General features: G+C 44.6%; 1 protein-coding gene across 3 annotated transcripts in view; it reads left to right on the plus strand.

The window, feature by feature from the left end:
- The first annotated feature begins 825 nt into the window (after nt 1-825).
- The window catches only part of LOC125458364 (F-box/WD repeat-containing protein 11), a 230,917-nt gene continuing 206,333 nt past the window's right edge, over nt 826-25,409 (plus strand). For 2 of the 3 annotated variants that reach the window (XM_048543600.2, XM_048543601.2), the window contains exon 1: nt 826-952. In XM_048543600.2, the coding sequence (XP_048399557.2) occupies nt 896-952 (57 nt within the window). In that variant the 5' untranslated portion in view covers nt 826-895. Of the gene's footprint in view, nt 953-1,153; nt 1,174-25,409 lie in introns of those variants that run through there. The other variant, XM_059650768.1, reaches the window with a different exon arrangement.

Raw genomic sequence — 25,409 nt, forward strand, 5'->3', positions numbered from 1 at the left:
AAGATCCTAAACAGTTTTTCCAGGTGAAGCAGCGTTTCAACAGTACCTGCTACAATCTTGTGTATTGCATTGTGTATTAACACCCACTTTACATTGGAGAAACCAAATGCATTCTGCGTGACCACTTCGCAGAATATTTCCAGTCTGTAAGCAAACATGATCACCACCTTCCCATGTCCTGTTTGCATGCATACTTTTCTGTCCTCAGCATGCTGTAGTGCTCCAGTGAATCAATGCAAACCAGAGGAACAACATCTCATCTTCAAACTAGGCAATTTACAGCCTTCTGGGCTTGGTATTGAGTCCAACACCTTCAAATTGTGAACCAACTCCAATTTCTTCCGTTTTGTTTAGCTTTACTTGTTACATTCTTTGTCAACATGACCTCTCTCGCCTCTGGCCACCCCTGTGGGACAGTTTTGCCTTTCAAGTCTGGCGGTTAGACACACCATTGTTCAGCCATTCGTGAATTCCAATCACTTAATCTGGGCTATCAACATCTTTTCCACACCCACAGCCCTCTCCCCACTGTTGCACAAATGCTGCCACCCTTCACTTCAGCTTTAATGACGAATCGTCTAGACTGGAAGCTTCAGCCTGCATCTCCCTCCATAGCTGCTGCCTGACCCGCTGTGACCTGCAGAACTTTGTCATTCTCAACACAAGCTCCAGCCTCTGTAGTAATTTGTTCCGAGTCAGTGGGCGGGGCCTGCAGTGGCGTTTCCTGACGATTGAAGGGGGTCGCGTGGAACGCGTGACGTCAGATACGGATGACGTTACAAACCAAGGGGCGCGGCGTGATTTCGTCAGACGCTTGTCGTCAGGCTTTGGGTTTGGACCGGGCCGAGTGCGGGGGGGGCGGGGGGGTGAAGCCAGAGCTCTGCATTCTCCTTGTATGTGGTTCACGATGGAGGCGGATTCAGTGATCGAAGATAAAAGTATTGAGCTGATGGTGAGTGAATCTCGGGGAGCGGGCTTGAGATCTCGGGGCTGGGTGGAGGAGGGGGGCTGTGGTCCTGCCAAGGGCTCCGGCACAGGCCGCACGTCCTGCCGGAGAGCCGAATGCGTTTCCATCAGATCATCGCCTCTCCCTGCGGCTCCCAGCACGAACTGCAGGAGGGGGGAAAACGTCCCAGAATCTGCGGGCGAGGAGGATGAATGTACCGGAGGGAGGTAGAACAGAGTTTGGTGGCGGCCAGGAGAAAAAATCGGATTGAAGATGGGCAGGAGCACGTCAAGGGGGTCGGGTTTAGAAAATGGGATGGACAGGAGGCTTAGAGAAACATGCAGGCAGGAGATGGAAGGTAAAAAGAAGTGTTTGTGAATGAGTCAACCCCAGCGTAGGGAGCAGGATGATCTGGAAGCTGAGGGGAGGCACTAGGGTTTGAAATAAATTAATGGTTCTGGGCAACAAGAATGGGCGGATGCAAGGAGTGTAGGAAGGGACAGTTGGGCTTGGAGTATAGAAGGAGAGCGAGGTAGTTTGGTAGAGGGTTGACTTGCAGGATGGAGGTGAGCACCATGACAGAATTGCGTGGGTAGTACAGGAATTGCTGTGCGCTTCAGTTTCACTATTGGGCGGTGGTTAGGATGTTCTGTGCGTTCAGTTTCGTTGGAAGTTTTGTGTAACCACAACTTCACATTTATATGGGTTAGCAAACTGGCTGAGAGAGTCAGTTTTGGTAAATTTTGCAATAGAGCAGTTTTGGGATAACTTGCTAGGGTGTGAAGGGAGCAAACTGTTTACTTTTGAGTGTGTCTTCCATTTTCAGTGCTAATGTCTTGTATTGAACCAAATTCATCAATTTTTATAAGGTGCATTGTCTTTGGGATTATTCCTCAGGAATGGTCAGAGAAACAGCAATATTTCTATCGAACCTGCCTCATATCTCAGTATGGCTGGATAATCAAAACCTAACACTTCCCTCAAGAGGGAAAAGACTCAATTCCTTGAGTAATTGAAGCCAGTCGTGGACATCTGTGGGGCAGCATGTTACATTTGCCACCCATGATGTGATTTTTGGGCCAGTTAGGGAGTGATCCGGTCCTCCTTGAAGACATGCAATGGGTCAGCAAGACACTTCACTGACTGGCATTGTATTTTAGAAGTGACGACTCAACTTCAAAAAATGCCTCTTATTTTGCCCCTTGTATAATGCTGGAATTGGTACTTTTGTTTAAAGTGTCAGCCACTGCTGACTTCGTCCAGTGTAGCAAGGATCTGAGCTCTCTTTTTCAAGGTGGTTTTGGGTGGGCTTGTGAAGAAAAGTGAGAAGTTGTTCATATGCAGACACACTGGCAGTGTTTCCTTGGAAAGGGACTTGCCTGACCTGTGTCTTTCTGTGAATAAGTAGGGTTTGATGCTTAGCTATACAGATTGGATTGCAGTGTAGTTGCTTGTTGGAGTTAGACTGATGCATTGAACAATGTAATTAACTCTCTTGTCCCTCTGCAAGAAGTGGGGAGGAATTTAAAGGGGTTTCTCCCCGCTGTGGTTTCTGACAGTAGCTGTGGATACCTAGGTGGGATGGGATTGAATTTAACAACCAAGTATCTTGAGGTAGATATCTGTGGAACTATACCCTCTTGTGCGGGCATCAGTAAATTAAACTGAGAGCATCAAGCTGTTGAGTAGTTTAATTGCTGGTTGTGATTGACAAGTGTCAGCAATTTAATAAAGAACAATGCAGCTCATGGTGCTTGAGATGCACCACTACAGAAGGAGACATATAATAAAAGGAACAATTGAAACATGACCAAATTGCTGGTTGAAACCATATAAGCTTATAAAAGACGCATGACTGGATTGTTATTGTGAGAAGTGTCAGTGCTGAGTGCCTCTTTGACATCTTTTCTTATTACATGTTGTCTCACAACAACAACATTTGAAAACCCAGCAATAATTTACATATACATGCTGAAAACAACCAGCTGTACCTGTCCTTGTGCTTTCCTCTCTACAGTTGCTTCACAAACAGTTTGTAAATCCACACAGTCTTTCCGACTTAAGTCAGAAGGCAATGTATGGAAATTTCTCTAGAGGTTTGAACATGTAGCCTATTTTGATACTGCAGTGCATAACTGTTGAAGGTGTCGTCTTGAGTGCAATATTAAACCTTGGTCCCATCAGTCCTTTAATATGGATGCACAAGGTCCCCAGGCTTTTTATGAATGAGGGAAGTTCTTCAGGTGTCCAGGCTTTATTGCTGTTTGTGGGATTTTGCATGCAATTGATTGTAGTTCTACATGATCACAGCGAATACATTTGAATTACATCAGGTCTAAGAAGTATCTGATGTAATTGCACCTATGTAAACAGAGAAAAAAAATCTAACTTCTCCTTTTGACAGAGATCATGAGTTGAACTTCCCTGAGCATCACACCGAGCTTCTCCCCTCTCCATAATGCCACATTTTTATCATGGCTAACCCACCTAACCTGCACATCGCTGGACACTACAGGGCAATTTTTAGTATGACCAATCCTCTTAACCTGTATGTCTTTGGATTTTGGGGGGAAAATTATTGGTTGTTCTCTCTGCTAGGAGTTGCAGCAGTGTGAAGTCCGCAGTGGTACGTGCAGACGTTCTTCAGGGTTCTTTTGCAACACTGCAAACTTTGTCATAACTAGCACTCGTGATAAACTGGCAAAAATATATATACCTCCAATTGCACTGTATTGTGATGTTTGAGTATTAATGCTATAAATAAAGGATAAAAATTATGTGTACCCCCTGCGTTGCATTTGTCACTTACTATGTTTTATGTTTAGTTTTAGAAGGCGTTTGGTATAGGTTTTTGAGGATGTTGCTATTCCAGAAACTTCACTTGGTCAAGGTTTACTGTGGTTAGACATACCTGTTGATCATGTAGAATATTTGATCAACTGGCACTATTGATGCTGTTAATAAAAAAAACTTATTGTACTTGTGGATCTGATTGTAGACCAGCTCTCTGGCACATGTTGAATGTGTTGTTTGTCACATGGCTTTGTGGATATGAACAGTGCATGTCTCCCTGTCTGTGCTGCTGGGAAAGGGAAGCTGGCTTTGGTTGGAAATTCCTGGGAACATGCCCTATGTGTTTCTCTGCAGATGCAGAGCTAGTTGATTTATCATGGAATGGGAGTTTGTAAACCAAATGTCAAACTGCGAATGCTTGTTCCTAAAATTGATTTGCATATCCAGAGGGCAGATGAAGATTTTGATACTTGGTGATGCAGTTGGAGGCAAGACTGAAACATTGAGGGATTGGTGAATTATCTTGGTGTCTTGTGGGAAAATGATGAGGACTGGGCCTGAGTGTCAGGCTTTACATGCAGCACGCTTGATTGGTAGATTCCACGTTACTTGCCACGAGTGAACTAGCATCTTCAAAGATTGGCGTCAAAGAATCTGTTCATGTCATGTTGCTGGGCTTAATTTATCTGTTCAGACTTGGTATGCTCTAGTCTAAAAGGTAAAGTCGCCGTAGTCTTAGCAGACATTAGGGGCTGCTCTTTCATTAGAAAGATGTTTAACCAGTGGGTTACTACACCTCACGGTGGGGGGGTGCATAAAATTGAGAAGGTGAGCCCACACTTTATCCGATGCAGGAATTGAACTCTCTCTGGTGTTATTCTGAATCGCAAATCAACCATTCAACCAACTGAGTTAAACCAACCCTGGTATTACAGTCTAGAATACAAGAATTAAACATTGGTTTTAACAGTGATCACACTTAGAGCATTTCATGCGCTATAAAGCACTTTGAGATATCCAGTGGTCATGAAAAAATCATACAATTCTTTGTGGGGAAGTTCAACTCATGATTTCAGAAGCTTCCATTGTCGAGGAAGATCTGCCTACTGAGTCAGTATGGGTGGAAATTAGGAACAGCAAGGGAGTAGTCACCTCGTTAGGGGTTTACTACAGGCCCCCCCAATAGCAGCAGGGAGATTGAAGAAAGCATAGGTCGACAGATTTTGAAAAAGTGTGCACGCAGTAGGGTTGTTGTAATGGGTGACTTTAACTTTCCTAATATTGATTGGAACCTCCTTCGAGCAGAAGATTTGAATGGAGCTGTTTTTGTAAGGTGTGTTCAGGAGGGTTTCCTAACGCAGTACGTTGACAGGCCGACGAGGGGAGAGGCCATTCTAGACTTGGTGCTCGGAAACGAGCCGGGGCAGGTATCAGATCTTGTGGTGGGAGAGCATTTTGGTGATAGTGACCATAACTGCCTCACATTCTACATAGCTATGGAGAAGGAGAGGATTAGGCAAAATGGGAGGATATTTAATTGGGGAAGAGGAAACTATGATGCGATTAGACATGAGTTAGGAAGCATGGACTGGGAGCAGTTGTTCCATGGTAAGGGAACTATAGACATGTGGAGACTGTTTAAGGAACAGTTGTTGGGAGTGATGAGTAAATATGTCCCTCTGAGACAGGCAAGAAGGGGTAAGATAAAGGAACCTTGGATGACGAGAGCGGTGGAGCTTCTAGTGAAAAGGAAGAAGGTAGCTTACATAAGGTGGAGGAAGCTAGGGTCAAGTTCAGCTAGAGAGGATTACATGCAGGCAAGGAAGGAGCTCAAAAATGGTCTGAGGAGAGCCAGGAGGGGGCACGAGAAAGGCTTGGCAGAAGGAATCCGGGAAAACACAAAGGCATTTTACACTTACGTGAGGAATAAGAGAATGGTCAAAGAAAGAGTAGGGCCGATCAGGGATAGCATAGGGAACTTGTGTGTGGAGCCTGAGGAGGTAGGGGAAGCCCAAAATGAGTTTTTTGCTTCTGTCTTTACGAAAGAAACCAACTTTGTAGTGAATGAAACCTTTGAAGAGCAGGTGTGCATGCTGGAATGGATAGAGATAGAGGAAGCTGATGTGCTGAAAATTTTGTCAAACATTAAGATTGACAAGTCGCCAGGCCCGGACCAGATTTGTCCTCGGCTGCTTTGGGAAGCGAGAAATGCAATTGCTTCGCCACTTGCGAAGATCATTGCATCCTCGCTGTCCACTGGAGTCGTACCTGAGGACTGGAGAGAGGCAAATGTAATTCCTGTCTTCAAGAAAGGAAATAGGGAAATCCCCGGCAATTATAGACCGGTAAGTCTCACGTCTGTCGTCTGCAAGGTGTTAGAAAGGATTCTGAGGGATAAGACTTATGACCATCTGGAAGAGCATGGCTTGATCAAATACAGTCAACACGGCTTTGTGAGGGGTAGGTCATGCCTTACAAACCTTATCGAGTTTTTTGAGGATGTGACTAGAAACGTTGATGAGGGTCGAGCTGTGGATGTGGTGTATATGGACTTCAGTAAGGCATTTGATAAGGTTCCCCATGGTAGGCTCATTCAGAAGGTCAGGAGGAATGGGATACAGGGGAACTTAGCTGCTTGGATACAGAATTGGCTGGCCAACAGAAGACAGCGAGTGGTAGTAGAAGGAAAATATTCTGCCTGGAAGTCAGTGGTGAGTGGGGTTCCACAGGGCTCTGTCCTTTGGCCTCTACTATTTGTAATTTTTATTAATGACTTGGATGAGGGGATTGAAGGATGGGTCAGCAAGTTTGCAGACGACACAAAGGTCGGAGGTGTCGTTGACAGTGTTGAGGGCTGTTGTAGGCTGCAGCGGGACATTGACAGGATGCAGAGATGGGCTGAGAGGTGGCAGATGGAGTTCAACCTGGATAAATGCGAGGTGATGCATTTTGGAAGGTCGAATTTGAAAGCTGAGTACAGGATTAAGGATAGGATTCTTGGCAGCGTGGAGGAACAGAGGGATCTTGGTGTGCAGATACATAGATCCCTTAAAATGGCCACCCAAGTGGACAGGGTTGTTAAGAAAGCATATGGTGTTTTGGCTTTCATTAACAGGGGGATTGAGTTTAAGAGTCGTGAGATCTTGTTGCAGCTCTATAAAACTTTGGTTAGACCGCACTTGGAATACTGCGTCCAGTTCTGGGCGCCCTATTATAGGAAAGATGTGGATGCTTTGGAGAGGGTTCAGAGGAGGTTTACCAGGATGCTGCCTGGACTGGAGGGCTTATCTTATGAAGAGAGGTTGACTGAGCTCGGTCTCTTTTCATTGGAGAAAAGGAGGAGGAGAGGGGACCTAATTGAGGTATACAAGATAATGAGAGGCATAGATAGAGTTGATAGCCAGAGACTATTTCCCAGGGCAGAAATGGCTAGCACGAGGGTTCATAGTTTTAAGCTGGTTGGTGGAAAGTATAGAGGGGATGTCAGAGGCAGGTTCTTTACGCCGAGAGTTGTGAGAGCATGGAATGCGTTGCCAGCAGCAGTTGTGGAAGCAAGGTCATTGGGGTCATTTAAGAGACTGCTGGACATGTATATGGTCCCAGAAATTTGAGGGTGCATACATGAGGATCAATGGTCGGCACAACATTGTGGGCTGAAGGGCCTGTTCTGTGCTGTACTGTTCTATGTTCGAAATTTATTTTTCTCTGTTTAGACTTGGTAAATCTGTCAGGAAAATATAAGTTGTTATAACTTTGGACAAAGATTTGGGTAGTTAATCAGTGTATGAAGAAGGTTAATGAAGATGGGTTGAAGGAGATGTTATTATGGAGAGTTGATATCGATGAAGTGGAATTAATGACCACTTTGTCAAATGCAATGTTGACGTGCTCTTTGCTTAAAACTAAGCTTTGATTTCTTATCTGTATGCTATTTGATTTTCACTAATTACACAATCGTATTAATTCTATTGATTAGTCTTTTTACATTTTTCAATGAATTTTTTGAACTTTCAATTTCCATGTATGGTGTTAAGGTATGAAGTTGTGCTGAGGAGACCTGGAATATTCCAGGTTTGATTCGGATGTGTGTTGAGCTTTCTGGGATATTTGGAAAAATAGATGTATATGTTATTATTCTCACTCACAGAACTACAAAGTTTACAGCATGGAAAGATGGCTGTTTGGCCTGTTGTGTTCATACTTGAACTTGTCTCTGACAATTCAGTACTTTCCCTCTGCTGTTCTTCTATTGCTGTCAGCATTCACTTCAAATATTTATGCTGTCCTGATTTAAAAATAGAAGGGCTATCCATTTGGACTACTCCATTTTGATACACTATTCAACACCCCAACCTCCTTGCGTAAAAGTTTCTCTTCACTCCACTCCTCTCTTCTATCCCCAGTGACAGTTTAAAATGAGTGACTCTTTGATGTTAACTCCCCAGTCAGAGGAAATCGCTTTTTCTTATTTACTTTCTTAAATGAAATCTTTGAACTTCCTCCATCAGTAGAATTGGTCTCACTATCTCAAATAGCATCTCATGAACATTGTTTCCTATCCTTGTTATCAACCTTGTGAGTCTGTGCTTTCACATCCTTTCTACCATAAGCTAATCGGAATCCCCCTCCCCCGCAGTAGTGTTGGCTAATGAGTAAATACTCTTGTACCAATAAATGATTACCCCATTGTGCATAAACTTGGTATCACAGAACACAATGGATTTGTTGACTTATGCTGAGAGAACGTGTTTGAACTAAACCTCTTGTCTTTTTAGAATCCAATCGTTCAAGTTTACTCCCAGTCCTTACTCTTCCACCTATATTTGCCTAGGGCTTGGCGGGTGTGTGTGTGTGTGTGTGTGTGTGTGTGTGTGTGTGTGTGTGTGTGTGTGCGCGTGTTATGTTCAAGAGGGATGCTAGCCTATCAAGCAACTCATTTCGAGGTGTATCCATCATTGAATCTTGCTACTTAAAACTAAAAACTAAAACCTTTTAGGAACTTTAACAATCTACCGTCCAGAAGCCTTAAGGCTGATCTGCTATCTGACTGACAAAGGCCCAATCAAGGAGAGTAGTGGTAAGTTGTGTGTGGAGTCAGATGAGATAGGGGAAGTGCTAAATGAATATTTTTCAACAGTATTCACTCTAGAAAACGACAATGTTGTTGAGGACAATACTGAGATACAGGCTACTAGACTAGGTGGGATTGAGGTTCACAAGGAAGAGGTATTAGAAATCCTACAGAGGGTGACGATAGATAAGTCCCCTGGGCTGGTTGTGATTTATCTTAGGATCCTCTGGGAAGCCAGGGAGGAGATTGCCGAGCCTTTGGCATTGATCTTTAACTCGTCATTGTCTACAGGAATAGTGCCAGGCGACTGGAGGATAGCAAATGTGGTTCCCCTGTTCAAGAAGGGGAGTAGAGACAATCCTGGTAATTATAGACCAGTGAGCCTTACTTCAGTTGGTAAAGTGTTGGAAAAGGTTATAAGAGATAGGATTTATAGTCATCTAGAAAAGAATAATTTGATTAGGGATAGTCAGCAGGGTTTTGTGAAGGGCAGGTCGTGCCTCTCAAACCTTTATGGAGTTCTTTGAGAAGGTGACCAAACTGGTAGATGAGAGTAAACCGGTTGATGTGGTGTATATGGATTTCAAATGCGGAGGAATGGAATTGTGGGAGATATAGCAGTTTGGATCGGAAATTGGCTTGCTGAAAGAAGACAGAGGGTGGTAGTTGATGGGAATTGTTCATCGTGGAGACCAGTTACTAGTGGTGTACCGCAAGGGTTGGTGTTGGGTCCACCGCTGTTTGTCATTTTTATAAATGACCTGGATAAGGGCGTAGAAGGATGGGTTAGTAAATTTGCAGACGATACTAAGGTCGTTGGAGTTGTGGATAGTGACGAAGGATGCTGTAGGTTGCAGAGAGACATAGATAAGCTGCAGAGCTGGGCTGAGAGGTGGCAAATGGAGTTTAATGTAGACAAGTGTGAGGTGATGCACTTTGGTAGGAGTAACTGGAAGGCAAAGTACTGGGCTAATGGTAGTGTAGATGAGCAGAGAGATCTTGTTGCCCATGTACACAGATCCTTGAAAGTTGCCACCCAGGTTGACAGGGCTGTTAAGAAGGCATAGTGTTTTAGCTTTTATTAATAGAGAGATCGAGTTCCGGAACCAAGCGGTTATGGTGAAGCTGTACAAAACTCTGGTGCGGCCGCACTTGGAGTATTGTGTACAGTTCTGGTCACCGCATTATAAGAAGGATGTGGAAGCTTTGGAAAGGGTGCAGAAAAGATTTACTAGGATGTTGCCTGGTATTGAGGGAAGGTCTTGTGAGGAAAGGCTGAGGGACTTGAGGCTGTTTTCATTAGAGAGAAGAAGGTTGAGAGGTGACTTAATTGAAACATGTAAAATAATCAGAGGGTTAGATAGGGTGGATAGGGAGAGCGTTTTTCCTAGGATGGTGATGGTGAGCATGAGGGGGCATAGCTTTAAATTGAGGGGTGAAAGATATAGGACAGATGTCAGAGGTAGTTTCTTTACTCAGAGCAGTAAGGGAATGGAACGCTTTGCCTGCAACGGTAGTAGATTCGCCAACTTTAGGTACATTTAAGTCGTCATTGGATAAGCATATGGACGTACATGGAATCGTGTAGGTTAGATGGGCTTGAGATCGGTATGACAGGTCGGCACAACATCGAGGGCCGTAGGGCCTGTACTGTGCTGTAATGTTCTATGTTCTATGTTCTGTGTTCTATGTTCTTTTCTTGAGTGGTTTTGTTACTTTCTTAGTCAGATCATTTGCAGCAATCCAATTCTATGCCTTCAGGGGGTGAGAGGCGGAAGATTTTGTTTACCTGAAGGGAGTTAAGTTTCGTAGTGGTTTATTCAGTGTCCCAGATACACACCATCCAAGAAAGAGCTGAATATCTGTACCAACATCCAGGTGTATGTTGTCTTCATAGAGACACATGACACAATTCTGATTCATCTTGGAAATATTGGTGTCTTACAAATGTCTGTCACTTGTACAGACAGTGGTTTTTGTGTAAAACTAGTTTACTAGATCTGCAGTCTTTTCCTTGTAGGGCAGGACTTGCATGACAGGTTAGAAATTCCCACTCCCTCTCACCTCCCTGCCTAAGCACTTTGAATTTGGTTTCTAGGGAAAGGAGCACTTGGAGAATGTGAATTGTTTCTCAGCCGTTAGGGCTGGAGGAGTGCATATGGAATTAGGGAAAACATTGACGCTGCAGTTATGATCAGGATAGTCCTTGCATTTTCCATAGTGTTTTTACATGTCTCAATATCTCAAAGTGCTTTGTATAATGAAGCTTCGAAGTGTAGTCCGTTGGTACGTTGTGGCAACCACTCCCTTACCTGTCAAATACCAGTGAGACGAAGGAATAGTTATCCCTTTGGGATTGTAATGAAGGAGGAATGTTGACTATGGCACTGCTGAGAACTCATTGCCCTGAGCAGAGACCTAGAATTTTAAGGTTCCCTCATTGTAGGCAGTGCCATCTTCTATTTAAGAAATTACCTGGAGAATGATTTATCCAATTGAAGTATTTAGATATCCTAGATTTTTCTAGAGCAAATGTAGAGGACACATTCTGAAAATAAAGCTAGGCTGTTCAAGTACAATGATGGAATGTGCTTGAGGTCCTGCGCATCTTGTGTTACTTGAGTGACATTTGTGACAATGCAGAGCTTTGGTACTTAGCCAAGATTAAATACGTGTTTTGGAGCTTGAACCAAATTGTTAGACACAGAGACATCTGAAGGTTTTGGTGATCCGTTAGTTGATCCGTTAGTTGATCCGTTAGTTGATCCGTTAGTTGATCCGTTAGTTGATCCGTTAGTTGATCCGTTAGTTGATCCGTTAGTTGATCCGTTAGTTGATCCGTTAGTTGATCCGTTAGTTGATCCGTTAGTTGATCCGTTAGTTGATCCGTTAGTTGATCCGTTAGTTGATCCGTTAGTTGATCCGTTAGTTGATCCGTTAGTTGATCCGTTAGTTGATCCGTTAGTTGATCCGTTAGTTGATCCGATCCTGAGTCAGACAGACCATTGAACTCAGGATTGGTTGTTTTATATTTCATTGGCTGATCTCAGATGGAACAATCAGCCTGGAGTGGGCAGGAGTATAATCTGTGGTAATGGGAACTGCAGTAGCTGGAGAATCTAAGATAACAAAGTGTGAAGCTGGATGAACACAGGCCAAGCAGCATCTCGGGAGGACAAAAGCTGATGTTTCGGGCCTAGACCCTTCATCAGAGAGGGGAATGGGGAGAGGGAACTGGAATAAATAGGGAGGGGGGGGCGAGGCGGACCGAAGATGGAGAGAAAACAAGATAGGTGGAGAGGAGAGTATAGTTGGGGAGGTAGGGAGGGGATAGGTCAGTCCAGGGAAGATGGACAGGTCAAGGAGGCGGGATGAGGTGGTAGGTAGGAAATGGAGATGCGGCTTGAGGTGGGAGGAAGGAATGGGTGAGAGGAAGAACGGGTTAGGGAAGCAGAGACAGGCTGGGCTGGTTTTGGGATGCAGTAGGGGAAGGGGAGATTTTGAAGCTTGTGAAGTCCACGTTGATACCATTGGGCTGCAGGTTTCCCAAGCGGAATATGAGTTGCAGTTCCTTCAACCTTCGGGTGGCATCATTGTGGCTCTGCAGGAGGCCCATGATGGACATGCCATCTAAGGAATGAGAGGGGGAGTTGAAATGGTTTGCGACTGGGAGGTGCAGTTGTTTGTTGCGATCCGAACGGAGGTGTTCCGCAAAGCGGTCCCCAAGCCTCCGCTTGGTTTCCCCAGTGTAGAGAAAGCCACACCGGGTGCAATGGGTACAATATACCACATTGGCAGATGTGCAGGTGAACATCCGTTTGACATGGAAGATCATCCTGGGGCCTGGGATGGGGGTGAGGGAGGAGGTGTGGGGGCAAGTGTAGCACTTCCTGCGGTTGCAGGGGAAGGTGTCGGGTGTGGTGGGGTTGGAGGGGAGTGTGGAGCGGACAAGGGAGTCATGGAGAGAATGGTCTCTCCGGAAGGCAGACAAGGGTGGGGATGAAAAAATGTCTTGGGTGGTGGGGTCGGATTGTAGATGGCGGAAATGTCGGAGGATGATACGTTGTATCCGGAGGTTGGTGGGGTGGTATGTGAGGATGAAGGGGAGTCCTCTTGGGATGGTTGTGGCGGGGGCGGGGTGTGAGTGATGTGTTGCGGGAAATGCGGGAGACGCGGTCAAGGGCGTTCTCGACCACTGCGGGGGGAAAGTTGCGGTCCTGGGATGTGCAGGAGTGGAATGCCTCATCCTAGGAGCAGATGCGGCGGAGGGGGAGGAATTGGGAATAGGGGATGGAATTTTTGCAGGATGGTGGGTGGGAGGAGGTGTACTCTAGGTAGCTGTGAGAGTCAGTGGGCTTGAAATGGACATCAGTTTCTAGCTGGTTACCTGAGATGGAGACTGAGAGGTCCAGGAAGGTGAGGGATGTGTTGGAGATGGCCCAGGTGAATTTGAGGTTGGGGTGGAAGGTGTTGAAGTGGATGAACTGTTCGAGCTCCTCTGGGGAGCACGAGGCGGCGCCGATACAGTCATCGATGTAACGGAGGAAGAGGTGGGGTTTGGGGCCTGTGTAGGTGTGGAAGAGGGACTGTTCCACGTTACCTGCAAAGAGGCAGGCATAGCTTGGGCCCATGCGGGTACCCATGGCCACCCCCTTTGTCTGTAGGAAGTGGGAGGAATTGAAAGAGAAGTTGTTGAGGGTGAGGACGAGCTCGGCTAGGCGGATGAGGGTGTCGGTGGAGGGGCATTGGTCGGGTCTGCGGGACAAGAAGCAGCGGAGGGCCTTGAGGCCTCTGCATGAGGAGTACAGGTGTATAGGGACTGGATGTCCATGGTGAAAATGAGGTGTTGGGGGCTGGGGAATTGTAAGTTGTGGGTGGTGTCATGGACGTAGGTGGGGAGTTCCTGGACCAAAGGGGAGAAAATGGAGTCCAGATAGGTGGAGATGAGTTCGGTGGGGCAGGAACAGGCTGAGACAATAGGTCGACCAGGGCAGGCAGGTTTGTGGATTTTGGGAAGGAGATAGAAACAGGCTGTGCGGGGTTGGGGAACAGTGAGGTTGGAGGCTGTGGGTGGGAGGTCCCCTGAGGTGATGAGGTCATGGATGATGTTGGAGATGATGGTTTGGTGCTCGGGGGTGGGGTCATGATCAAGGGGGTGGTAGGAGGAGGTTTCGGAGAGTTGACGTTTGGCCTTGGTGATGTAGAGGTCAGTGTGCCATACTACCACTGTGCCACCCTTGTCTGCGGGTTTGATGGTGAGGTTGGGGTTTGGAGCGGAGGGCTGCCTGTTCTGCGGGGGAGAGGTTGGAGTGGGTGAGAGGGGTGGAGAGGTTGAGGTGGTTGATGTCTCGACGGCAGTTGGAGATGAAGAGGTCAAGGGAGGATAGGAGGCCTGGGGGTGGTGTCCAGGAGGAGGACTTGTGTTGGAGGAGGGTGAAGGGGTCAGTGGAGGGAGGGTTAGGCTCCCGGTTAAAGAAGTAAGCGTGGAGGCGAAGGTGGCGGAAAAACTGCTCGATGTCCAAACGTGACTGGTATTTGTTGCTGTGTGGGTGGAGGGGGACAAAGGTGAGTCCCTTGCTTAGGACTGACCGTTCGTCCTCAGTCAGTGGGAGGTCTGCGGGGATGGTGAAGATGTGGCAGGGCTCAGTGTGGCTGTCTACTCTGGGGCTGCTGGCTGTGGGTGGCTGTCTTCTCGGGTTGCTGGATGTGGATGGCTGTCTACTCTGGGGTTGCTGGCTGTCAAGTATAATCTACTTGAATTATTTTCTTCTGCATGATATCCTGTATTCCCCTGATAGCAGGCATATTGCTATGATGGTGTTGTGTACTGTAGGCAGTAACTGGCCCATACTTGAATATTCTGCACCATTACTCTTTATGCCTGTGCTCTCGTGGATGTGACTAGATCCCAGCCTTGAGTAGCAAACTGAAATACAAAGATTCAGAGGTTTCAGCAATGACAGTTTCTAAAAAGAAATTCTAGTGTAAGTCTCTATAGCAAATGCAGACTGTCACTATGTTACCAGTTTGCTTTTGATACAGCTGACCTCACTGCAGGCTTGCACCTCTTCCAAATTCTGAGAGGACCTTGGGTACATTAAAAGCTAGTAGCAGGTTCTTTACCAAGGATCATTCACCGGAGAGAACGGATTGTATCCAGAGCACGTAATATAACTCTGATATCCTTACAGGTTTCGTACTGTGACCACTGCTAATGGATTAAGATTGTACAGAGAAACATCAGGCTATCAGTAAGCAACAAAGATCAGATAACATAGCATATGTACGTTTTGTTTTCTGACATGTCAGTCATTGACACACACCTCAAGATAATTTCCTGTACTCTGCAGTACCACATAACTGCAAGACATCGGTGCTACTATGTCACCATCAATCCTGCTTCAAATCAAAATACTGTTACAGTATGTTATAGAACATAGAACATAGAACAGTACAGCACAGAACAGGCCCTTCAGCCCACAATGTTGTGCCGACCATTGATCCTCATGTATGCACCCTCAAATTTCTGTGACCATATACATGGCCAGCAGTCTCTTAAATGACCCCAATGACCTTGCTTCCACAACTGCTGCTGGCAACGCATTCCATGCTCTCACAACTCTCTGCGTAAAGAACCTGCCTCTGACATCCCCTCTATACTTTCCTCCAACCAGCTTAAAACTATGACCCCTCGTGTTAGCCTTTTCTGCCCTCGGAAATAGTCTCTGGCTATCAACTCTATCTATGCCTCTCATTATCTTGTATACCTCAATTAGGTCCCCTCTCCTCCTCCTTTTCTCCAATGAAAAGAGACCGAGCTCAGTCAACCTCTCTTCATAAGATAAGCCCTCCAGTCCAGGCAGCATCCTGGTAAACCTCCTCTGAACCCTCTCCAAAGCATCCACATCTTTCCTATAATACGGCGCCCAGAACTGGACGCAGTATTCCAAGTGCGGTCTAACCAAAGTTTTGTAGAGCTGCAACAAGATCTCACGACTCTTAAACTCAATCCCACTGTTAATGAAAGCCAAAACACCATACGCTTTCTTAACAACCCTGTCCACTTGGGTGGCCATTTTAAGGGATCTATGTATCTGCACACCAAGATCCCTCTGTTCCTCCACACTGCCAAGAATCCTATCCTTAATCCTGTACTCAGCTTTCAAATTCGACCTTCCAAAATGCATCACCTCGCATTTATCCAGGTTGAACTCCATCTGCCACCTCTCAGCCCATCTCTGCATCCTGTCAATGTCCCGCTGCAGCCTACAACAGCCCTCTATACTGTCAACAACACCTCCAACCTTTGTGTCGTCTGCAAACTTGCTGACCCATCCTTCAATCCCCTCATCCAAGTCATTAATAAAAATTAGAAACAGTAGAGGCCCAACGACAGAGCCCTGTGAGACAAATGAGATACTGTATTTTGGTAGGGCAAATTAGGGCAAGACTTATACAGTTAATGGTAAGGTGCTGAGGACTGTGGCCAAAAAAGAGACCTTGAATTGCGGGTTCATAGTCCCTTGAAAGCAAAATCACAGGTGGGCAGAGTAGTGAAGAAGGCGTTGAGTATACTTGCCTTTATTGACCAGTGCATTGAGTATAGGAGTTGGGAGGTCATGTAGTGACTGTATAAGACACAAGTTAGGCCACTTTTGGAATGCTGCATTCAATCCTGATGTCCCTACAGTAATAAAGATGTTCTGAAACTTGCAAGGCTTCAGAAAAGATTTCCAAGGTTGCTGCCAGGATTGGAGGGTTTGTGTAATAGGGAGTGGCTGAATAGGCTGGGGTATTTTTCCTGGAACGTTGGAGAATGCGAGGAGACATTGCAGAAGTTTATGAAATCATGAGGGGCGCAGATAGGAAGAATAATCAAGGTCTTTTCACCATGATAGGGCAGTCCAAAACTAGAGGGTATAGATTTAAGGTGAGAAGATAAAGATTTATAAGGGAGATAAGGGCTTGTTTGTCATGCAGAGGACCGTGTGTATATGGAGTGAGCTGCCAGAGGAGATGGTGGAGGCTGGTACAATTACAACATTTGAAAAGTACCTGGATAGGTATACGAACAGGAAGGGCTTGGAGGAATATGGGGCAAATGCTGACAAATAGGAATACATTAATTGTAGAATATCTGGTTAGCATGGATGAATTAGACTGACAGGTCTGTTTCTGTGCTGTACATCTCTATGATCCCAATGTGTTAGAAAGCACGAACCAAGTTTCTGTACTAAAAGAGAATTATTAGCTATTACAAGACATTATACTCTAGCTATGAGTATCCAGAACAAAGAACATAGAAACACAGAAGATAGAAGCAGGAGGAGCCTGCTGCACCATTCTTCATGATCATGGCTGATCATCCAACTCAATAACCTAATCCTGCTTTCATCCCATGATCTTTGATCCCATTTGCCCCAAGTGCTATATCTAGTCGCCTCATGAATATATTCAATACATTGATTTGGCATCAACTACTTCCTGTGGCAATGACTTCCATAGGCTCACCACTGCTTGGGTGAAGAAATGACTTCTCATCTCCATCCTAAATGGCCTACTCCAAATCGTCATACAGTGGCTCCTGGTTCTGGATCCGTATCTCTCTATTTCCAAACTATTCATGTATTCGTCCAGGTGCTTCTATTGATGTTATTGTGTCTGCTTTCACCACCTCCTCTGGCAGTGCATTCCAGGCATTCATCACCCTTGTTGTGAAATATCTGCCTTGCACATCTTTTCCTAAACTCTCCTCACCCCCTCCCCCACACCTTGAACCGGTGTCCCCCTAAGAATTGACCCCTCAATCCTGAGAAAAAGCCTCATACTTTCCACTCTATCCATGCCATTCACAATCCAGTGTTTCCAACTCTTCTACATAGCTAAAATCCCCCATATCAGGTAACGTTCTGGTAAAACTTTTCTGTACCTCTCCAAAGCATCCTCGTCCTTCTGCTAGTGTGGTGACCAGAATTGTACACAATATTCCAAGCGTGGCTTAACAAAAGGTTTATAAAGCTGCAGCTTAACTCACCTACCCTTATACTCAAAATCCCTTCCAATGAAAGCAAGTATGCCATAAGCTTCTTTTACTACCTTATCTGCCTGTGCTGCCATCTTCAGTGATCTGCGGACCTGCACATCCACGCATGTCAACACTATTAAGGGTTCTGCCATTTACTGTATAATTTCCATCTGTACTTGATATTCCAAAATGCATCACCTCACATTTGTCTGAATTAAACACTATCTCCATTTTTCTACCCATGCTTCCAACTGATCTACATACTTATGTATCCTTTGACAATCTTCCATAACTCCACCAATTTTTGGATCATTCGCACACTCATTAATTACACTAGCCTCGTTTTTCTCCAAATCATTGATGTAGACCACAAACAGCAGAGGTCCCAGCAATGATTCCTGTGGAACACCACTGGTTACAGACATCCATTCTGAAAAATGTCCTTCCACTGCTACCCTTTGTCTCCTATGATTAAGTCAGTTTTGTATCCATCTTGCCAGCTCACCCTGATACCATGTGACTTCCCCAAAGTACCGATCTGCCATGAAGGACCTTGCCAAAGGCTTTACTGTAGACAACATCAACCACTTTTCCCTCATAAATCATCTTTGTCACCTCCTGAAAACACTCGATCAAGTTAGTGACACATGGCCTCCCCCATGCAAAACTATGTTGTCTACCGCTGATAAGTCCATTTACTTCAAAATTTGTCTACACCTTGTCCCTAGGATTTTTTTCCAATAATTTCCCTACCACTGACGTAAGGCTTACAGGCCTGTAATTTCCCGGAGAATCACTGTTATCCTTCCTAAACAGTGGGACAGTGTTGGCTCTTCTCCAGTCCACAGAAGCATCCTTCTTCCTCTTAATCTGTTGGTTCCACCCCATAGTGTGGTAAGCTTTAATTCATTCTGGGCTGTTAGCTGATCTGTGGCCTGCTCCAGTAGACTTTATCAGTGATCTGAATGGTGTGACTGGAAAACCTTTGCCCCTGCATTTGAGTGCAGACTAGACTGTGTGTGGTTATGATGCCCTTCGTTGTCATATAACATGCTGATGCTCAAATGAAGAAAGGGCACCTCATATGCTGATGGAATGGATAGGGAACTCTACCCAAATAAGAGACCACACCATTAGAGGAAAGGGAGAAAAAAAGACAGGCCATATTCTTATTAGAATAAGCAAGTCATCATATCTGTGCTTGTTCTTTAGAGGTATCCAATTCATCCCTATTAATCTGTTCTTTTTCTGTAACCTGACAGTTCTTTTCCCTTTTATGTACTTCACCAAATTTTGTTTGGTTATGGCACTGGAATCTGCTTCCACCATCCTGTTGAACAATTTATTACCAGATCTCTCAACCTGGTTTGAATAAAAATCATAAGATACAAGTACAAAATTAGCTATTCAGCCCATTGAATCTGCTCTTTAAGTGAGATGAAGGCTGACAGGATAATCCTGACCTCCCTTTTTCTACCTTTTCCCCTTCCAAATTAAGAATCTGTCTCAGTAGCCTTGAATAGGAAAGCAATTGCCCCATCTTTCTGGTTATTTAGCTTCTGCTGTAATGCTGTCTGCTTTGATTACCTCTTCTGAGCTGCTGGGAGCAGTTTCTCATTGGCTCAGCATAGTTTATGATTTTGAATATCCCTATCAGGTTTCTTCTTGAATTTTCTGCTGTGTGGAGAACAACCTCAGCTTCTCCAGTCTGTCCCATATTACTGAAGCATTACATCTCTGGATTCAGTATATGGTAAATCTCTTCTGTTTCCTCCAAGTCCTTCACATCCTTCTTTGAGTATGGTACTCAGAACTGAACAGACCGCTCCAGCTAAGTCATGACCGGTGATTCCGAAAAGTTTTGTGCACCTGTGTTTTTGTTATGTAATGGCTGTATTATTGCTGCCAATAATTCTTATGCTTTTTCAAGAGGTTTGTAAATTTGTCCAGCCATACTTGCCTGTACTGAATTTCATCTTGTGTGTGATTTCCAGGTCACCTCCTGAACTGTTATCATGCAACTCATTGTTCATGCCCTTTCCAAGTTTTGTATCATTCGCAAACTTGATTTGTTTCTTACATTCCCCCATCCAGAAGGACAGTCCTCTAAATGCCAATCTTGGGTGCTGCAGTATAAGTTTCCTGTACTTGGAGAATTAACTGTTCACCATTATACCCTCCTCTCTTACTTAAACAGTGCACCCGTTTCCCACAGTCTCTTCAGCATCATGGAAGTTTGAAAGTGAAGTTGCAGGTAGATAGGATAGTGAAGAAGGTGTTTGGTATGCTTGCCTTTATTGGTCCGTGCATTGAGTATAGGCATTGGGAGGCTCATCTTGCAGCTGTACAGGACTTTGGTTAGGGAATGGGAAGGATGTTGTGAAATTTGAAAGGTTCAGAAAAGATTTACAAGGATGTTGCCAGGATTTGAGGGTTTGAGCAATAGGGAGAGGCAAATAGGCTGGGGCTATTTTCCCTGGAGCTTCGAAGGCTGAGGTGTGACCTTGCAGAGGTTCACAAAATCATGAAGGGCATGGATAGGGTGAATAGTTAGGTCTGTCTTTTCCAGGATAGGAAAGTCCAAAACGAGAGGGCACAGGTTTAAGGTGAGAGGGAAAAGATTTAAAAGGGACCTAAAGAACAACTACTTCTTGCAGAGGATGGTGCATGTATGGAATGAGCTGCCACAGGAAGTGGTGGAGGCTGGTACAATTCCAACAATTTGAAAGACATCCAGATGGATAGATGAATAGGAAGGGTTTAGAGGGAAGTTGGGCAAATTCTAGGAATTGGGACTAGATTTATCTAGGACATCTGGTCAGCATGGGAGAATTGGACTGAACTGTCTGTTTCTATGCTGTACACCTCTGTCTATAACAGCTAACAAGTCTGCTCTGATAATTTATTCACCACCTTTTTAAAAAGTCCATAGGTGCAAAATAAACTGTCCCAGTATCATTCAACCATTCCATTACTTCATCCAAGTCTTCAACCATGTCAGTTGTACGTGATTTGCCTTTAGGAAATCTGTATTCTTTCTTTTATTGGCCCACACTTCTCCAAATGCTAGCCAATTTTGTCCTAGATTATATCTGCAAGTTTCCTCACTGCAGTTGTCCTGTAGTTGCTTCTAATTTCCTTTTTAAATTGGAAGTGATATTGGTAATATTGTACTGTGCTGGCATAGCCCTCATATCTCGGGAGGATTTGAATATTGTGGTCAGAGTTCTCGCACTTCTGTCTTTTATTTCCCTCAGCAAAATAGTGTATTCTATCTGGGTAACTTCTTGACCTTGAAGACTGCCAGCCTTTTACTGCATCCTCTATTTTTATCTTATCCTATATTACTAATGCTACCTCCTTTCGTCTGGCATTGACAAAATTATTTTCAGGAAAGCCAGATACACTGAGCTTATTTATGCCTGAGTTGCGCCTATTGCCTCCAAGATCTCCTTTTTGGCCTTATGGATTCGACCATCACTTTTCTGTTAGTGTTCGTTTATTTTAAATAAAGAGTTTCCTTTCATGTTCACAGCCAATATGAACTCCTATTTGGAGATCTGCTCAACACTTTGCTCAGCTTGTTTCTCTACTGCACTATACTTTAGATCTCTCACTTGTACCACGACACAACATTGTCATTATAAGATAGGCAAGTTGAGTACATTGAGGAATGCTTGTAAACATCTGTCTCATGGGTGTGGCACGTCTATTAGCAAATGTACGTGTCTGATACAAAGCAAAGGCTGCTAGATAAATATGCATGAAGGCAACACATTTTTAGTTGGAATGCGCTGGAATTTTGGGATTACATTTCAATGGGACTGGTGGGAGAGCAAACTGGATGAATAGATTCCCAATTAGATGAGAATCTGAGAAAGGACCCCAACTGGTTGGTGTTCTGGAAGTCCAGCTGGTAACAGTAGTGATGTGTGATGTTTGGGTGATGAATCCCACCTGTCAGCAAATCAGAATGTCTCTAGAATTAGAGTTGTACAGTATGGAAACAGACCCTTTGTGCCAACTTGTCCATGCCGAACAGATATCCTAAATTGAGCTAGTCCCATTCGTCACCATTTGGACTGCATCCCTTTAAGCCGTTCCTATTTGTGTTCTTATCCAGATGCCTTTTTAAAAAGTTGTAAGTGTACTAGCCTCTACCACTTTCTCAGACAGCTTGTTCCAGACATGCACAGACTCTGACAAAAAAATTGTTCCTTAGGACACATTTTTAAATCTTTCCTCTCTGACCTTAAACCTATGCCCTCTAGTTTTGGACTCCTGTACTCCGGGAAAAAGACTTTGGCTGTTAATCCTATTAATGTGATCCCTAATTTTATAAACCTTTATAAGGTCACCCCTCAGCCTACGATGCTCCAGGGAACATAGCCACAGCTTATTTAACCTCTCCCTATAGCTGAAATCTTCCAACACTGGCAACATCCTTGTAAATATTTTCTGAACATAGAACATAGAACATTACAGCACAGTACAGGCCCTTTGGCCCTCGATGTTGTGTCGACCTGTCATACCGATCTCAAGCCCATCTAACCTACACTATTCCATGTACGTCCATATGCTTGTCCAATGACGACTTAAATGTACCTAAAGTTGGTGAATCTACTACCGTTGCAGGCAAAGCGTTCCATTCCCTTACTACTCTCTGAGTAAAGAAACTACCTCTGACATCTGTCCTATATCTTTCACCCCTCAATTTAAAGCTATGCCCCCTCGTGCTCGCCATCGCCATCCTAGGAAAAAGGCTCTCCCTATCCACCCTTCTGAACTTATTCAAGTTTCACAACATCCTTCCTATAACATGGAGACTAGAACTGAGCGCATTATTTCAAAAGTGGCCTAACCAATGGCCTGTACAGTTGCAACATGACCTCCCAACCCCTATACTCAGTGCACTGAACAATGAAGGCAAGCGTACCAAACACCACCTTCACTATCCTGTCTACCTGTGACTCTCTCTTTTCCTGAAAATAATGAACCTGCACTCCAAAGTGTGTAACTTCTGCCCTGATCTGCCTTTCAAAAATGCAGCACCACATAATTAACAAAACTCCATTTGCCACTCCTCAGCCCATTGGCCCATCTGATCAAGATCCTTTTGTACACCAAGCTAGCCACCTTCTTCACTGTTCACTGTACCTCCAGTTTTGGTATCACCTGCAAGCTTAGTAACCATATCTCCTATATTCACATCCAAATCATTTATACAAATGACAAAAAGCAGTAGACCCAGCACTGATCCTTGTGGTACATGGCTAGCCACAGGCCTCCAGTCTGAAAAGTAACCCTCCGCCACCATCCTCTGCCTTCTACCTTTGAGTCAGTTCCTCATTCAAATGGCTCATTCTCCCTGTGTTCCATGTGATCTAACCTTGCTAACTAGCCTACCATGAGGAACCTTGTCGAATGTCTTACTGACGTCCGTATAGAATATGTCCATTCCTCTGCTGTCATCAATCTTCTTCATTAACTTGATTGAGTTTTTTGAAGAAGTAATGTGACACTATTTCCCACGCACAAAGCCATGTTGACTCTCCCTAATCAGTCCCTACCTTTCCAAATACATGTAAATTCTGTCTCTCCGACAACTTGCTCACTGGTCTAAACTTCTCTGGCTTTTCCTTATAACCTTTCTTAAATTTGCCAACTTCCAGCCTTCTGGCACCTCACCGCTGGATATTGATGATGCAAATATCTTAGCAAGGGGACCAGCAATCACTCCTGAGCTTCTTACAAAGTTCTGGTTTATACCTGAACAGGTCCCAGGGATCTATCTGCCTTTTATGCGTTTTAAGACATCCAGCACCACCTCTTATCTAATATGAACACTTTTCAAGATATCAATGTTTATTTCTCCAAGTTCTCTAGCTTCCATAGGACCATAAGACACAGGAGTGGAAGTAAGGCCATTTGGCCCATCAAGTCCACTCCGCCATTTAAATCATGGCTGATGGGCATTTCAACTCCACTTCCCTGCACTCTCCCCATAGCCCTTGATTCCTTTTGAGATCAAGAATTTGTCGATCTCTGCCTTGAAGGCATCCAATGTCCCGGCCTCCCCTGCACTCCGTGGCAATGAATTCCATAAGCTCACCACTCTCTGGCTGAAGAAATGTCGTCTCATTTCAGTTTTAAATTTACCTCCTCTAATTTTAAGGCTGTGCCCACGGGTCCTAGTCTCCCCGCCTAACAGAAACAACTTCCTAGCATCCACCCCTTCTTAAATCATACATTATCTTGTAAGTTTCTATTAGATCTCCCCTCAACCTTGTAAACTCTAATGAGTACAATCCCAGGATCCTTAGCCGTTCATCATAGGTTAAACCTACCATTCCAGGGTTCATCCTTGTGAATCTCCGCTGGACGCGCCCCAGGGCTAGTATGTCCTTCCTGAGGTATGGGGCCCAAAATTGGACACAGGCCCCATTTAGAGTACTAACTAGAGCTTTATAAAGCCTCAGAAGCACATTGCTGCTTTTATATCCCAGCCCTCTTGAGATAAACGACAGCATTACATTCACTTTCTTAATTATGGACTCTGCCTGCAAGTTAACCTTGAGAATCCTGGACCAGCTCTCCCAGATCCCTTTGTACTTCTGCTTTGCGAATTTTCTCACCATTTAGCAAATAGTCCATGCCTGTATTCTTTTTTCCAAAAGTGCAAAACCTCACATTTACTCACATTTGAATTTCATCAGCCATTTCCTGGACCACTGTCCTAAACTGTCTAAATCTTTCTGCAGCTTCCCCACCTCTTCAGTACTACCTGCCTGTCCACCTATCTTTGTATCATCGGCAAACTTCGCCAGAATTCCCCCAGTCCCTTCATCCAGATCATGAATGTATAAGGTGAACATATCCTTCTCAACAATAAATACTGACGCTACATGCACGTTTAGTTTCTCACCCATCTCCTGTGATTCCACTCATAGATGGCCTTGTTAATTTTTAAGGAGCCCTATTCTCTCCCTAGGTACTCTTTTGCCCTTAATGTACTAATAGAATCTCTTTTGATTCTCCTTAACTGATTTTGCCAAAGCTTTCTCGTATCCCCTTATTGTCCTCCTGATTTCCCTATTGTCCTTCTGTTCTTCCAAGGATTCACTCAATCTTGGCTGTCTATACCTGACACATGCTTCCTTTTTCTTGACTAAAACCTGAATTTCTGTAGACATCCAGCATTCCCTACACCTACCAGCCTTGCCCTTCACCCTAACAGGAACGCACTGTCTCTGATCTCACATTTATCTCATTTTTGAAGGCTTTCCATTTTCCAGCTGTCCCTTTACCTGTTAACATATGCCCCTCCATCAACTTTTGAAAGTTCTTGCCTAACACTGTCAAACTTGGCCTTCCTCCAGTTTAGAACTTTAACTGGCTCCCAAGTGTTCTCCCACTGACACTTCAGTCACCTGCCCTGCCTTACCTCCCAAGAGAAGGTCAAGTTTTGCCCTTTCTCTATTAGGTACATCTACATACTGAATCAGAATTTTTTTTTGTACGCACTTAACAAATTCCTCCCCATCCAACCCTTTAACACTATGGCAGTCGTCAAG

The sequence above is a fragment of the Stegostoma tigrinum genome, chromosome 13, assembly GCF_030684315.1.
Source record: "Stegostoma tigrinum isolate sSteTig4 chromosome 13, sSteTig4.hap1, whole genome shotgun sequence".
Classification (NCBI taxonomy): domain Eukaryota; kingdom Metazoa; phylum Chordata; class Chondrichthyes; order Orectolobiformes; family Stegostomatidae; genus Stegostoma; species Stegostoma tigrinum.